The sequence below is a fragment of the Meles meles genome, chromosome 2 (assembly GCF_922984935.1).
Source record: "Meles meles chromosome 2, mMelMel3.1 paternal haplotype, whole genome shotgun sequence".
Lineage (NCBI taxonomy): Eukaryota > Metazoa > Chordata > Mammalia > Carnivora > Mustelidae > Meles > Meles meles.
The window spans coordinates 98,954,535-98,971,635 of record NC_060067.1 but is presented as its reverse complement, the minus strand read 5'-3'; the positions used below and the strand labels follow the sequence as shown (position 1 = coordinate 98,971,635).

At 36.9% G+C, this 17,101-nt stretch overlaps 1 protein-coding gene across 1 annotated transcript in view; it reads left to right on the top strand.

The window, feature by feature from the left end:
- FAM241A (family with sequence similarity 241 member A) overlaps window positions 1-13,845 on the top strand; it is a 45,571-nt gene extending 31,726 nt beyond the window's left edge. The window contains exon 2 of the mRNA XM_045998226.1: window positions 7,686-13,845. Within this exon, the coding sequence (XP_045854182.1) occupies window positions 7,686-7,931 (246 nt within the window). The 3' untranslated portion in view covers window positions 7,932-13,845. The remainder of the gene's footprint in view (window positions 1-7,685) is intronic.
- The last annotated feature ends 3,256 nt before the right edge of the window (window positions 13,846-17,101 follow it).

Genomic DNA, 17,101 nt, shown 5'->3' with positions numbered 1-17,101 from the left:
TTAAATGTATTCATTCTGTGACAAATGGAAATGTGTTTATATAGCTTTTCTTTTTGCAGAGTTCAAATATGTAAAATTTACTCTGAAAACTAAACAGCATTAGACAGAGGCTCATTATTTATATAATAATAACTGGAGGGAGTATAGTATAGGGATTAATGGAGTGGTCTCTGGAGTAAGAGCTACTCCATTTGCTAAGAATAAGTCAATGGCCAGACATTTAATACCTGTGAAATTTAGTTTCCTTATCTGCAAATGAGGGAAAATAATAATTCCTCCACAGCTTGTGGAAAGAGCAAACAAGATAAAGCATGTAAAGCCAGTGCCTGGCACATAGTAGGCACTCAGTGTTAGCTTTTCTACTGTATCATCAATAATACCACCACTTATTACTATTACTCTGAAAATTACAAACATGTGAAGGAGTCAAGGACTCATGAACTCCTCTGTTTATATTATTCTCCACTGTTCAAATACAATGGTTTAAAAATTGAGCTGAGCGTGTAAATCTTTTTTAAATTTTTTTTTTTTTTTTTTTTTTTTTTAGAGAGAGAGCATATGGGTGGATGGTGGGGAAAGGGGCAAAAGGAGAGGAAGAGACAATCCAAGAAGGCTCCATGCCCAGCATGGATGTGAGGGACAGGCTTGATCTCACAACCCTGAGATCTTGACCTGAGCCAAAACTAAGAGTCAGATTCTTAACAAACTGAGCCACCCAGGTGCCCCCAAGCATGTAAATTTTAGCTAGCAGCTACCATAACTTGTAATCTAATAGAATTTATTTATAAATATTTGAACAAATTCACATCTGTACTCATAGAGGAATAAAATATTTGATGTTACATGTAACTTTTTTTTATTTTTTGTGGGCTTTTTTTTGTTTCATTGCCTAACATGTTGTTATTGTAAAGTACTACTGTTCATTCAACAAATACTTATAATGAGCCTACAATAGGCCAGGCACAGTGCAATATACTAAGTACGAATGTTAAAATTTATAAGACATGTTTCTTGCCCTTAATGGCCTTACCCTTCCTATCAAAGCTAGTGACAGGAAATAGATATATAAAGAAATAATTTTTATAATAAAATAATGCGGTAAACAGAATAATGCCTCCCCAGAGATGTCCATATTTTAATCCTTAGAATTTGTGAATGTGATACCTTACATGGCCAAAGAGATTTTGCAGATGGGATTAAATTTAAGGACTTTGAGATGGGGGATTATCCTGGATTATCCCATTAGGCTACACCTAATCACGTAGGTCCTTAACACCAGAGAACCTTTGCCTGCTGTGGTCAGAGAGAAAAGTTAACTACAGAAGAATGGTGAGAAGAGCTGCAACATTGCTGGCTTTGAAGATGGAGGAAGGGGGCCAGGAGCCAAGGAATATAGATAGCCAGTAGGAACTAGTAAAGGTAGGCAGATTCTCTGCAATCCTGCTGACATGACTTTTAACCTAAAGAACAATAAGGTGATAACTCTTGTTGTTTTTAGCCACTACATTTATAGTAATTTCTTATAGCAGGAATAGAAAACTGATAAAAATACAATAAATTGTCTTTACTTAAAGGATTATTTATATGTGGAGAAATAGAAGAAGATAAGGATCACTTTCCAAAGTTGTGTCAGAAGGGTTAGGAAGACTTTTCCAAGAAGACCCACAAAAGTCATTGTTCCAAAGTGGATCACATGCACTTTCCAAAGCCGACTTCCAGTAAAGAGAAGTTTATTACTCTTAAGACTTGTCCTCTCTGGACCTGTAGGTAGGGTCTGCCTCACCTGAGGAATGTGGGCTGGAATAGGTTCTAAAAGGAAAGAGGGAATGGATGCTTAATAATTTTCCAAACAGAAATATTTGCTTTGAAACTACTATAATAAAAATACTTCGGGAAAAAAAAATCTTTTGTTTGGCAAGAAGTGAGCAATGGAAAATCTATCAAGATATTGCTCTAATGCTTGCCAGACACATGATAAATTTTCTCCATTTATTCAACAAATATTTATTGAGGTCCTTCTATGTGCTGCTATTCCCAACACAGCTCCTGCTATACACTGATATTAGAGGATAAATGGTCAGCAAAAATATATACTGTCCATATCCTCATGTACAGTGATAGAGACATTCATCAAATAATCATACATACATCTACACTGATTTAGAATACACTGAAGGAGCATTATAAGGTGCTATGAGGTTGAGTCGAGGCTTACTTAGGCTGAGGCTAAATGAGGAGCAGGCATTAACTGAGCAAGGGAAGGAGGAGAGCATGGTAGGCAGAGAAAACAGCAGGTGCAAACAGCACGCAAAAGCATGGCCTGTTCAAGAAGTTAAAGCCCCGTGTGGCTGAAACAGGAAAAGACAGAGGGAGGCTCATGACAGGATGAGGCCAGAGACCCAGAGAGAAACCAGACTAAGCAGGGCCTCATAGATCACATTAAAATTTGGGCGTTTATCCTAAAAGCAGGGGGGAGTGATTGGATCTGCATTTAAAAGGATCACTTTGGCTGCAGTGTGGTAAATAGCTTATAGGGGAGCCAAGGAATATATGCAAAAGCAGCTAGGAAACTACTGGAATAGTCAAGACAAGAGATGTTCACCGATTATTTTGAGATTACAGCAGCAGATGGAACAGCAGTATACACAATAAGGAAATATCTAGAAAGTAAAACAAAGAGGATATGTTGATGAGCTTCATGTAAAGGGGAGGGAAGTAGGAGGAGTCATGAAGACCCTTGGATCTGGCATATGGATGGAGGTGTCATTCATGCAGCCAGAGAGCACTGAAGGAGCACTACTTCCTCACAAACCATCCAGGCTTTTTAAATTTTATTGTAAATAAGAGTTTATAAAAAGTATTGAATTGAATGAACTCTTGATATCAGTATGACACAGACCAGAAAAAGCAAAATTCTGTTAATTGTGGTAGTTTTGTAGCATTACATGTATTTCATTTTATCTACCCTATCTACTACTCAAATCATAATACATTTAATACAATTTTCCTAATTTCAATACGTTGTATTGCAGTAATTCTATTTAACTATCCTAGCCTAGCAACTTTGTAAACTTAAATTTGCATTAAATGCACTAATTGATGGAAAGAAGGGAGCAATCAAACTAATCAATTATAACCATGTGGGTCTTTATCTCAACTACTGTACTTACAGTGGAGTACTGATGGCAGCTCCTACCAGACCTCAAGAGCCAATTGTTAAATTTTCAGGAAACTTGCAAGCTAGGTGTCAGAAGCTTGAAATTGACCACAGCGGGAGGACCAGCTACAGAAACTGCAAAAAACTAAGCAACTGGCAAACAATTCCAGTCAGAGATCCACCCAACTCCCACCCTAGACAAAGCCTACTGCTAAACATTTAGCAGTGCACCAATGTTTGTACCTTTTAGAATAATGTATTTGTGGTGGATATTCTGGGTATAGAAAATACTGTAATGAAACTAACTATAATCTCACTGATTTAAAAATGCTGCCTATTTTCTTTTCCATGTTCTTAAATATCTTTCCTTTAGGATTGTTTGAAACCTATCTCATTCTTTGCTGGATATTTTGGATGTTTCCATAGGACTTCATTTGTGAAGATATGCCACTTTGAAGCATTCTCCTAATGATTTCTACTTTTTCCTCTCCTTTAGATAGTCCAGATTAAGAAGTGCTGCTGTAAAGTGGCAAACTTCTAGTAATTGTTGAATCTGATTATAGGTGTACAGGGGACCACTGTACTGTTTTTCTCTAATTTCGTGTTTGCTTGAAATTTTTCATATTAAAAAACAAAACAGGCTGTAGCACCCACATCTAGCCAAGACCGGTCCTTACTTGGTCTTCTACTTACGGTCTCAATCCCAGCAGGTATTCTCAGGATTTGAGATGATGTGATCCATTGCGGCCTGCTTGCTTGGCCTCTAGGAGTTAGCTAATTCCTTGTTTTGATTGTTTTGATTTCCTTGCAACACCGACTTCTTCCCTGAAAAACCCACAAGCATTCTGTAGAAAAATTTAAAGCGAATCTTCAGAAGGAACCATATCAGATTAGGGTACTTTCTTTGTACTACAACCACAAAAATGTTGAAAAAAATAGTTTAAAAATCTTCGGTAACAACAGAAAACCCCAAAGTACAATGAGTATGTAGATTAAAAGAAACTGGAAAAAGTAAAAAAGAAAACAAAAAACTTTAATAAAAAGTAAAAAAAAGGAGGCTAGAAATGATTATCAACAATATAAGACACTGGTGGAATAGAGAGAAGTGAGGTACCAGAAGAATTACAAACTAAATCAAGTAGTCTTCAAGTTCTGTCCTAAAGAGAAGAATGGGCTTGATCTCAGGCAAGAACAAGATTTTTTTTTTCTTTTATAATGTAGAATATCATCATGGAACACATAAAAGTATGAGAAGCAGAGAAACATAAAATTCACCCAATCATAGCACATCAGTGAGAAATAAACTAGTTTAGAAATGAAACACGGGGCATCTGGGTGGCTCAGTGGGTTGAGCCTCTGCCTTCGGCTCAGGTCATGATCTCAGGGTCCTGGGATCTAGCTCCATATTGGGCTCTCTGCTCAGCAGGGAGCCTTCTTCCCCACCCCCCGCCTGCCTCTCTGCCTGCTTGTGATCTCTCTCTCTCTCTCTGTCAAATAAATAAGTAATATCTTAAAAAAAAAAAAAAAAAGAGGGCGCCTGGGTGGCTCAGTGGGTTAAGCCACTGCCTTCGGCTCAGGTCATGATCTCAGGGTCCTGGGATCGAGTCCCACATCGGGCTCTCTGCTCGGCAGGGAGCCTGCTTCCTCCTCTCTCTCTGCCTGCTTGTGATCTCTCTCTGTCAAATAAATAAATAAAATCTTAAAAAAAAAAAAGAAAAGAAATGAAACACAAAAATTAAGGAAAGGTTAACAAGTAAATTATAATTCAAGAGAAAATTATCATCATCAAAAGGAATCATGTAAATCCATTTTGTGGATTAGAAAACTGAAGCTCAAAAAAAAAAAAAAAAGAAAACTGAAGCTCATAAAAGTGATTTGGTCAAGGTCACTCAGTTTAAGTGTTGGAGCCTGGATTTCAACTCCCTCTATAGCATTTTGTTTTTTCCACTCTTTTTGATAGAAATGCAAGTCCAAAACTAATTTTTAAATTGTATGTAAATATAATTCTGGCTTAAAAATAATAATTCAAAAATATTTCTGGCTTGGGGCACCTGGGTGGCTCAGTGGGTTAAGCCTCTGCCTTCAGCTCAGGTCATGATCTCAGGGTCCTGGGATGAAGTCCCGCATCGGGCTCTCTGCTAGGCAGGGAGCCTGCTTCCTCCTCCTCTCTCTCTCTCTCTCTGCCTGCCTCTCTGCCTAATTGTGATCTCTTTCTGTCAAATAAATAAAATCTTTTAAAAAAAAATTTCTGGCTTAAACTTAAAATATAGACTTAACAATGATGCCCCAGTAAGTTTAATTTTTCTACTACTTCATCAATGATACTCTGTGTTCTGCATAAGCTGCTAGTAGGTATTCGGTAAATAATTACTGATTTGAATCATGACTCCTAAATGGAATTAGGTTTAATAAATTACGATCAGATAACTATGTCACCTATATGACATAGTTTTTCTTTTGTGGCTATATTAGGGTCTAGTGAGGAGAAATTATATCAATGATTCCAACAAATATGATTTAATTTAAAAAATTGTTAATTAGGCATTGAAGTACGGAAAAGGCAGAAAGAGAACACTAAGGCAGTGATTTCTCAAACAATGGTCACCAGAGAGGCATCATAATCTTCAACTGGAAACTTGTTAGAAATGCAAATTCTGACTCCAAGCCCTAGCCCCAGTTTATGAATTAGAAACCTTGGTAATAGGCACAACAGTCTGTGCTGTAATAAACCCTCCGGGAGATTACACAGTATGCTAAAATTTAAGACTCATGTAGGTAACAATACCTGGAAGCAGCCCCTACTCCTAGGCCTGGCCTGGGGCAGCCAAGAAAAGGGTAGACTTACTAAAACTGAGAAGATTGGGGAAAGGCCCTGTGGAGCTGAAACTCAGACTTTCAAGAACCCATCGTTGCTCTCCCAGTACTGATGTCTCTTCACTCAGAAGGGGGATCCCATAGAACCTAGAACAAGATAGCTGAGGAATAGGCACCCACAGGTTGGATCTAGTCTTAAGAAGGCACATTGAGGGGCACCTGGGTGGCTCAGTGGGTTAAAGCCTCTGCCTTCAGCTCAGGTCATGATCTCAGGGTCCTGGGATCGAGCCCCGCATCGGGCTCTCTGCTCCGCAGGGAGCCTGCTTCCTCCTCTCTCTCTTCCTGCCTCTCTGCCTAGTTGTAATTTCTCTGTCAAATAAATAAAATATTAAAAAAAAAAAAAGAAGGCACACTGAGGGGCGCCTGAGTGGCTCAGTGGGTTAAAGCCTCTACCTTCAGCTCAGGTCACAATCCCAGAGTCCTGGGATCGAGCCCCACATCAGGCTCTCTGCTCAGCAGGGAGCCTGCTTCCTTCTCTCTCTCACTCTCTCTCTCTCTCTCTACCTGCCTCCCTGCCTACTTGTGATCTCTGTCAAATAAATTAAAAAAAAAAAAAAATCTTTAAAAAAAAAAAAAAAAAAAGAAGGCACATTGAGATTGGTTCTTCAAGTGTTGGGAAATCCCCAAGTTGAAACCAGTGGGCGCTACTAGAAGAAATTACTACTACCAGATTGAAGAAGTGTTGCTAGAGCAAAACTGACAGCACCAACAAACCCTTCAGAAACAAACGAGAGCAAATTGCTTTCCTTCTCCAGCTGTGCGATGTTTCATTAGTCCCTATATTGGCAAAAACTAACAAGCCAAAATGTTTCTAGAATTCCAAGGATTGATTTCAAGCTGAGAGACAGTAGTAGCTCAATAACTGGCATAAAGGCCTTACTTGTAATAAGACTGGGAGGTAATAGAAATAGTAAACTTTTTTTTGGAAATATTATTTGGTATGCATATTGGGTACACATGGACATTTTCTTAGGCGCTGACTTCTAGGTGGACTTTTGGACTTACTGTACAAAATTATTTCTATTTGTAAACTATTTGTCTCTTCTGATGAGATTAATAAGACACACTTAGGACATTTCTGGGATCTGGACAAGAAACTATGCAAGGACCTACACTGAGGTCTCCTTAGCCAGGGCTAAAACTGAAAGATCACAGCAGTGATGGCTGAGAAACGCTCAATAGTAGCAACAAGACAAGTCAGCTCAGGCTAGGTACATTAAAGTCTCTGGGTCCCCGCCTCAAAACAGGAGGTTGATAGAGAAGTTTTTTGAAATAATGGTAAAGAGGAAGGGTAATACAAACATGACTCCTCATTTTAAGCAGCTGTTTTTATAATCCCAGGAAACTAGAAAATGAATGGAAATGAATCAGCTCCTTCCTTAATCTTATAAATCAGTGTTGAGGGTCCATTGTTGTTTCTACAGAAATCAATAAATCAGTGCTTTCCAAATTCTTGAAAGGTGGGCACAGACATAGTCATTCTATATGTTAATCAAAAGGAACAATCCCAAATATTTACTGTATGATTATCAGAATTACGCCCAGTATTTTGGGAGAACAGTGAGATATTCATTATTCTACGGACATTCACCTATTTCTCATTTTATGTTTATGTTTTGTTTTCTGGTTTTTTGTTTTTGTTTTTGTTTTCAAGGATATTGAAGAATCACAAAATCTCACTGGCGAACCTGTTGGAGATGACTACAAAAAGATGGGAACACTTTTTGGTGAATTGAACAAAAGCCTCATCAAGATGGGCTTCACAAGGATGTATTTTGGAGAACGAATTGTGGAACCAGTAATAGTCATGTTCTTTTGGATAATGCTGTGGTTCCTTGGCTTACAAGCCCTTGGACTAGTTGCTGTTGTTTGCCTTGTCATTATTTATGTGCAACAGTAAAATATGGCCAAATAAGCTGTTGTTTCACATTTGGTAGCCGTATATGTATTGGTGAAGTTATATATTTCACTACATGAAAGCTGAAAAAAGTTTGCCTTGTTTCAAATTATGTGCTGTTTTGTAATTAAATTTATAAGTGGACGTTGTTTAAAACTAAACTCAACTCTTGATTATCACAGGGTTGGATATACATTTGGTAGCTTATTCAAAAGTCTTGTTTTATTACTGTGATCTGTGCCCACTCTTAAAAACCCCACCTTATTCCCATTGTCAATCTTAACACACCAAAAAGTGAGCAGGGAAAATAACAGGATATGGAATTCAAACCAGGCAATATAGATCTTGTAAGGAATTCCAATAAAACATTTTAGAAGAAAAAGGATGGAACAAGGAGCTAAAACAAAGTTTTAATGGGAGAATTGTCCCCACCCATACCCACCAAATAACCCCTTACTATTTGGGAAATAATTTGGGTATCTATGTTCCTGCTCAGCCCAAACCAATATAAATGTAATTACTATACACTACCTTAATATTGTGATGAAAATCAGTAAAGCTAGCACATTTTCTAAAGATTGAAAAGGATATATTTATTATGACTGATGAAAGTTAAATGTAACTTTTTTATCGTATAACATTTGGGTCTGGAATCACTTCAGTATATCATTTGAAATTTTAGACAATTTTGGTGCTAATTACCTTTTGTGAATTTTTTAAGACTCTTAAGCCATGTCCATTGCTGGCTGTACCCCATGGTAATGTTATATTTTCTTGTATCTAACAAGTTGTGTATTTTTTTTCTAGAGAGACATTTTCCATGTATTTTTTTCCAGAAATTTACATTTTATAGTTCTTTTATAACAATTATTCTAAGACTTAAAAAAATCTATTTCCTATCTTGGCATGGAATACCCCCCCAAAATTGATTTGTATTATGGCTAAAATATTTTACTATATCTTTAAGGAAAAAAAAAATCAGCTTGGTCTCTTTGATATCTGTATTGGAAAATACAATATTACAGTATAAAACCAAATGCTTAAATTTGACATTTAACAGCCAATTTTAATAATATTCCTCGGAGGCTAAAGCCACATCAGTAACTGGCTGGTCATGATATTAATGTGTTTTAATTCAGCACTTTGGGGTTTTATATTTAAACAAACATTTCTTTAAATACACTTTAAAAACAAAATGGCTTAGTGATATTTTGGATTTTGTTAAAGAACCTAAAATTTGTACACTTGCACCTCAGAGACCCTCTATACAGACAAAGAAGGAGCACTAAAAATAATTATCTAGAAATTCAAGTTAAATAAGAGGGAAATGGGACAATGGGGTATTTTTATCTTTGGCAGGGCAGTAACTAAAGTGTATAAAGTGTTTAATATTCTGCTTTGTAAAGTTTTTACCCAATCCTGTTTAAAAAAATTATTCTGTAAGTTTTCAATGTCTTCCATGCTGAAGCAGAAAACTGATGAAAAGTGTTCAACTTTGATTTCTAAAATCAGATAATCCTGAAAAAAAAATACCAGTCAGAGGGCACTAAAAAGTACTGTGGATTTATATAAATACAGACCTTTTAAAGTTTGACAAAGAAAAGACTTTGTATTATATTATTGTGTTTTTATTGGGTTTGAAATATTTTTATAGAAACCTTTATGAATTTGGCATTAGGGCAAGTTATTTGAAAATGTGTCTTCATTTGTGCACAGTAGAATTGTGAGGTTTTTAATAGAAGTCTTGAGATTTTTGTATATCTGCATTAAATATTAAAAAGGGCATTCTTTTCTAATGCTACCAAGAAATTTAATTTTCCTTTGGAATATAAAAAAGATACAGTATGCACAATAATAGCTCTAATTCCACCAGTGCTAATATTGAAAAAAAATTGTAAAGTAAGTTTGAATAGTAATTATTTAAAACACACGTCAATTCTATGTATCTGCACACTGCTGTTGGTAGGACATATATTAAATCACATAAAGAGATATTTTGCTGCTATTCTTACTGAATTTTTTAATTGGTTAGAGCAACATACCATCAAATTGTTTGCTTTGATAGGGAAAAAACAATCTTTGATTCTTTGATGGAAATAATATATTTTCTTTTGTGAAATATATTAGACTGTAGATTATACTTGTACCCTGAAATGAAAAGAAACTGGCCATTTCTTTGGTTCACGGTATAAGGAATTAAATGGAAAATGGTTCTCAATTATTTTAATTTCAGATACAAGCCAATTTTAGACACCATTAGTGATTATGGATAAAGACATGGAAGTTATAATACTAAAGTTATTAGATTATTAATATATACATCATTTATACCACAGCTCTCAATTCAAATGGAAAATGTTAAAATATACAAATAAACTGGCCAGAGATGAATAAGTCAATTTTCCTTAAAGTGGAAACTCAGTGTCTTGTAGAGTTCAGTCCTCTTATATCTTAAGCTGTGATATGCAAGGTATTTTCCCATTCCGGGCCACCAGTCACATCATACTTGGTCCAGTATTGTGCCAGGGCCAGCTTGCACTGACCTGCAAAAACTAATTGTATACCTTTTTCCCCCCAGCCCACCTTCAGTGGCATCAGTTGGTAGCCTGAGATTGTCTATGAGGGGACTATTCAAACTATCAACATTGGCAAACACAACAAATCAGGGCTCTGTTCACCTGCCACGCCAGTTGTTAAAACATTAGCAGCATGCCACCTATTAGCCACCCTACAGGTCACAGCCCCATTTCGACTTCTGTGGATCGAAAAGGAAGCATATTGAAGCAAATCCCCATCAACCCATCCAAAATTGTATTTGGATCTTTTCCATGTGGGAATGATGAATTATGGTTGTCTTCTGACCAACAGGTCCCTACGTAATCTCATGTTTTGATCAGACAAAATCTCCCTGGGCTGTCACTGAGCTGCATATCCATTGATCCAGATTATCAGGAAATAAACAGTTACAGAACTGATGGAAGGCAAATTCCAGCCTATGTAAAGACTTGTTGTAAGAAGGCTCAGATGGTCAAAGCCAGATATTGAGCAATTAAGGGCTGTTTGTATGGTTTGTAGATTATACTTAACAGTTATTTTACTAATGTTTACTGACTTCAGGTTATTTTAAATGTTTTTCTTGTCAATATATGGTTTCAACAGGTCAAAGAAGAGAAAAACAATAAGACTTTCATACCTGTTAATGCTTCTAGTAATAGACTTGACCAAGGATAATGTAAAAATGACACAACCTACTCTCTCCCTACCCTACACATTGCCTCAGACAATGTGTCCTCTCCACGTTTCAGTTATCATTTCATACTAACAACTGCAGTCAGTATCTCCAGTTCAGAGCACTGTACAGAATATAAAGTCCATACATTCAATTGCTTGCCCAACATATGTACTTGCTTATGCCTTAGTACCTCAGGTTCAGTATATCCAAATCGAAAGGAACTCAGCATCCTTCTCCCAAACTGTTTTTTTTTCTTCCTATGTTTCCAATCTCAGCAAATGACAGTTGTCTTCCTACACTGTCCACTTATAACCAATCACCGTGTCCTGTCTATCTTGCTTCCTAAAAAATCTTTAATCTTTATACTTCTTTTGATTCCCAGTATCACTAACTTAGTTCATACCCTATCATCTCCCTAAATAGCTATCACGGAATCCTACTTGGTCTCCCCTGCTTTCATTCTTCCCTCTACAATCAGAATACTCTTCCTAAATCATAACTCTGATCTCCTGCACCTAAATCTTTTCAGTGGCTTCCTGTTGCCATTATGAAAAAGTGCTTGCTCCTTACTATGTTTTACAAGGCCCCTCAAGAGCTGGTTCTTGTGTACTTAATCTCTCTGCACTATACCTGTCCCTTTTCAACACTCAGCTTTACTGAATTTCTTTTTTCAGTTCCTTGTGAGAGACATGCCTACTCACTTCCAGAACTCTGCACATGCTTTAGCTTCTCTCTTTAGGCCCTCCCCCAGCAAACTGACCAACACATCCGCAGCTTTAAGACCTTTAGACATAAGTTCCCCCAGGAAAATTTCTCTGTTAAGTCCACTTGGGCTATTTCATGTGCTTTCAGAGAACCCTGCACTTACCCTATCAGTACTTGTCGTGCTATATTGTAATAGTTTGTCAGCTCCTTCCTTTTCTTAAAAAAGATTTATTCATTTATTTGAGAGAGAGCACACATATGCACATGCACCCACTCAAGTGGGGAGGGGCAAAGGGAGAGGGAAAGAAAGAACCCCAAGCATCCTCCATGTTGAGCACAAGCCAGAGGCAGGGCTGGATCCTTCCAACCCAAGATCACTGTGTTAGCCGAAACCAAGGGTCTACCACCCAACCTACCAAAGCCATGCAGGTAGCCTTGACCCTTCTTCCTTTAGACAATAAACTTCACAGGCAGAGAGCATGTCTATCTGGTTCACAAATTGCATTGTCTAACACAGTGCCTGGCACATAATAAATGCTCAAAATATTTGGCAAATTAATAAATCAACTTCATTTACTCATGTACTCCCTATAATGCATTAACAAAGATTTAGCACTGGTTGTATTTTAGAGTTCTTTCACTCCAAAAGTATGCTTACAATGCATAAAGAAAGCGAATTAATGTATACATTATATTTATAAAGTATATTCACTTTTGATGGAAGAATATTGCTACTATTTGCATATGCAGGATTACTATCATACACTTGCATATTTTTAGGAGACTATGTATTTTCAGTGTTGTACTTGATGAAATCACTGTTTCTTCAGAAACAATATTTTAGAATACATGTGGCCATTGATGCTACCTAAATTTCATATTTTTCCAGTATTTTTCAATAGACTTTTATCTACTAAATTTTGATTAAAAAAAAAAAAACTCAGAAGTTGCGATCTGGGATTCTCAAGTATCTAAGCTTGGGTATTTCAGGCTACAGAATAAATCCACTACTAGAATGTTCGAGTCACCCAGATCATATATGTTAAATAACATGTATATAAAGTACTTTGTTATTTTTTCCAATAAATAATACTCTTTCACAACCCTGCATCTTTAGTTTCTTTTCTTACTCTCTATATCATGTGCCATATATCAGTTAATTGCTGCCACACCAAGTTTAGAAATTGCCAAAGCAACAACACACCTGAAAGACAACCATCCCTAATGCTGCAGCAGAAAGCTAAGGCCTGATGTGTATATGGCTTCCCAGGCCAGAGAGTAGTAGGAAAACCTAGCTCAAAATCAACCTCTGCATCCAAATTGTATTTCTCCTTTGTTGTCTTGACTATTGTGTAAGTTAGAATTATTGAATGAGCTCTGCAGGGACCTGCTAAGATCCAGAACTTAATCGTACATATGCTTATTAAATTTGAGTTATCTGTTCAGCAGTTAACATTTTATCATTTAGCCTTCCAACAACTTAATTAGTTGGAAATCTCCTTGATAACTTTCCAGTCCACCACAGAACACAATGAATTTTATCATAAGGCCCTGCTTCTTTTTAATTGGTTTACTCCTTTATTATAAGAAGCTAGTTGACAGTATATTTTTTAATGTGAGTTTTTTAACAGAAGAATGAAAATTCTAATTACAATATCCTTATTTATACCACAGCTGTTTTAAGACAAAATCTTAAGAGTTATTCCTTGAGGGGAAGGGATGAGATATGTAAAAAATCCTATCGATATTTGAGTATATAAGCCACTTACTGAATGCCCTTCTCTGGTCTGCTAAAATTGCTTCTGTTGTATAGTTTCTTGGTTTTATATATGTAATATCAAAAATATTTATGATTCCATTATTTGGTGTATTTTCAGCTTTAATAGGCACAGGAGTATTTATGTAAATGCAGCATACAAATAAAGGCTAAGAAGAAACAATCATAAAAGCAAAACACACTCTTATTGTTGGTTTGGAAGGATTAACTTAAATAAATTGGCCTTGCACAAAACTATAAGGATGATTTTTCATATAAGGTGAAGCATTTGTTTAAAATTAGATCCGTGGCTTTCAAAGATTTTTAGTTTGGTTTGCCCTAAGTGAAATCTTACATGAATAGCCAATATTTTTCAGCAATAAAAGCAGAGCTGCTATAATTGATTTTGCAGTAGGTCCAGTTCCCTGGGAAACAGAAGAAATTACGATGCAGGAAGTTTATTAGGGAGTGCTCTGGGATCAGCAACTGTGAAGGAAGTAAAAGAAACAGGATTAGACAAAGGGAGGCATGCAATACAGTCACAGCAAGGCCTCAGCAACTCTATGGGGTGCCCTCAAACAGAGACAGCCCTTAAGCATTGACCTGTGTTGGGACAGGGGAGCTCTTCAGCCAAAAGCAATTCCCAGAGAGAGCTGACAGCTGGGGCTTGTCATCTGGCAGCACTCCCAGCAGTTAACAGAGTAAATTCTTTGGCTCTGAGGAGAGGAGCTGAGCCGCCCAACACAGCATCCACTATGGACTCTTGTTCTCACCTTGCCCTCCATGATACCTGAGTCACTTCCAAAAGCCCCCACTCTTTAGAATACAATATGAGGATGACTAATTTAAATCATAAACTCATTGGTTTGGTCAAGATGGATTTTTTTTAAAAGTAGTGGTAGAGCCTTTAGTCTTCTATATTGCCTGCTGCTACTGTGAGATTCAGGTCTTCGGCTTTGATAATGTTTTAGTTGCCTAAACATTATATCCAGGATTCAGCAAAGGCTTGAAGCTACTAGGAACAGGTGAAAAAAATGATTGACAGAACAGCCCATTACTTAAAACTAGGAGTAGGAAATCCACGAGATTTTTGTATATGTAACCTGCTTAGATCAACTATAAGCTAATAAATCCCTGAGATAGGGTCACGCAAGACATCAGGACAAACCATCCTTAGGTTGGGTATGTTCAAGCCTGGACATACGTAAGTCTGCTTTGTGCTTTCTGGCCTCTTTCCCAAGTTCCAAAGCAGTTTTACTTCTCAAACTTTGGGGGCATGTTTAAAATAAAATTTTTAAAGGCGGAGCAGAACTCATTTGTAAAGAAACTGTATCTTCCCCAACCCCAACACACAATCGCAACTGATTTATGACTTGGAGATTTGGTCCTAATCATGACTTTCCTATTTAATTTTAGCACAAAACTTTTCAGCAACTGGAATTGGTAATTGATAGGCACTTAAAAAGAGCTTTCTTCAGTCTTGGTCCAGAATATTTTGGGGGCCCCTAAGTATAATTTTAGCTGCTATTTTTATCCCTGGAATCTTAGGAGGTGGCAAGATCAAGCAAGACAGTGGCTGTAAGCCAAGTATATATTAAAACCATAGCAGTGTTTAGGCATATTCCCCCCTTTGGTTATAGGAAAATATTAGAGCAATAAGCAAATCAACTTTCAGATAAAAAGATCTCTTTATGTCAGACCCGAATTTAAGACTTGGTGCTGCTATTGACTAAGTGTACAGTTTGTATAAGTCTTACCCACATCTCTTTAAACTCCAAGATCCTCATCTCTAAAATGGGGGGACTGTTATGATTAGTTAAATTATTGCATATCGGGGCACCTGGGTGGCTCAGTGGGTTAAAGCCTCTGCCTTCAGCTCAGGTCATGATCTCAGGGTCCTGGGATCGAGCCCCACATCAGGCTCTCTGCTCAGCAGGGAGCCTGCTTCCCTTTCTCTCTGCCTGCCTCTCTGCCTACTTGTGATCTCTGTCAAATAAATAAATAAATAATTAAATAATCTTTTTAAAAAAATTATTGCATATCTTTTTTTGTGCCTTACACATAGCAAGCTTTCAATAAATACTGGTCGTTATTATTAAATACAAATAGCCACATGCAAGAGAGGACATTTTTCACTATCCATGGAAAGCTTGTACATTGAAAGCCATAAAAGTCCTGAATTTTTTTTTTTTTTTTTTTTTTTTTTTTTTTTTTTTTTTTTAGGGCGAGAGACAGGCAGAGAGAGAGAGAGGAGGAAGCAGGCTCCCTGCCAAGCAGAGAGCCCGATGTGGGGCTCGGTTCCAGGACCCTGGGATCATGACCTGAATGAAAGGCAGAGGCTTTAACCCACTGAGTCACCGAGGTGCCCCCCTGATCGTTTTTATTGTTGGCAAAAGACTGATAAATAAAGCAAATTCTACGCTGTGATCCCAATTCCTCATGACTGAAATCTTTCTGAGTTCTCTTATTATTGTCAACTATTAGTGCTTCATGAATCAAAATGATCATAAAAAGAAGGAATGAAGAACCTAAAAGAGTTGATGAAGAGAAATGAAATAAATGTGCTCTATGCAACCACACCTTCTTTAATGAAATACTGTTGTTTTCTTTAAACATCTACTTACTACAATGCCATGCATTTTCCATTGCTCCTTTGCCTTAATAAACCTAGGTGCACAATTACACTCACCAATGCATGGGCAATTCGGCTGTGCATGTGAACAAGTCACAAAATGAAATCAATTCCAAAAATACTTTTCTGTTTTACTCCAATTGCATTAGGCCAAGAATATTAAGCTATGTTTATAGAATCACAAATATTATCTTGCTTTGATTTCAAAGCAAAATTTGAGACTAATTTGTTGGTCTGTTACATTATGGTATTTATCAATACACACTAGAAATGTTTCACTGAGATAAATATAATTATATATTAATACTCTAACAAAAAAATCCTGTACCTACTAATACACATGGATACATTCTGTGTACAGCTATATAGAATGAGCTAGAATACTATTAACATGTAATGCTTATAGGAATATTAATATGTTCATAAAGTCTTATCTTTTTAGTCTGTGAAAACATGCTAAAAGCATAGTATGAGCTTAAGTAAACTTTGTTTTAACAAGTCTTCATTTACATTGTTCTATCCTCCATTCCTCTATCTTATTTCCTTTTCTTTCCAACAATCCTCCCTACCTGAAAAGTGGAAGTTCCTCAAATCAGATGTTTACAGACATGAATGTTTTATAATAAGCTGTGGCATATCTTTAGTGCCATCTCTTACTGCATTTCAAAACTGGTTCTCCCACATTTTCCTTACCTGTCAATTTATGCTTTCGGATATTTTAATAAGATGCTCAGATAGAGCTGATGCTGGCCAAATACAGGTCTCCCCAGGCATTTCTCCCTTTTTCAAGTTGTAAGAAACATTTCTTGAGAGCTCCTTGCCCAGCTACCCTATCATCACAATCGCCT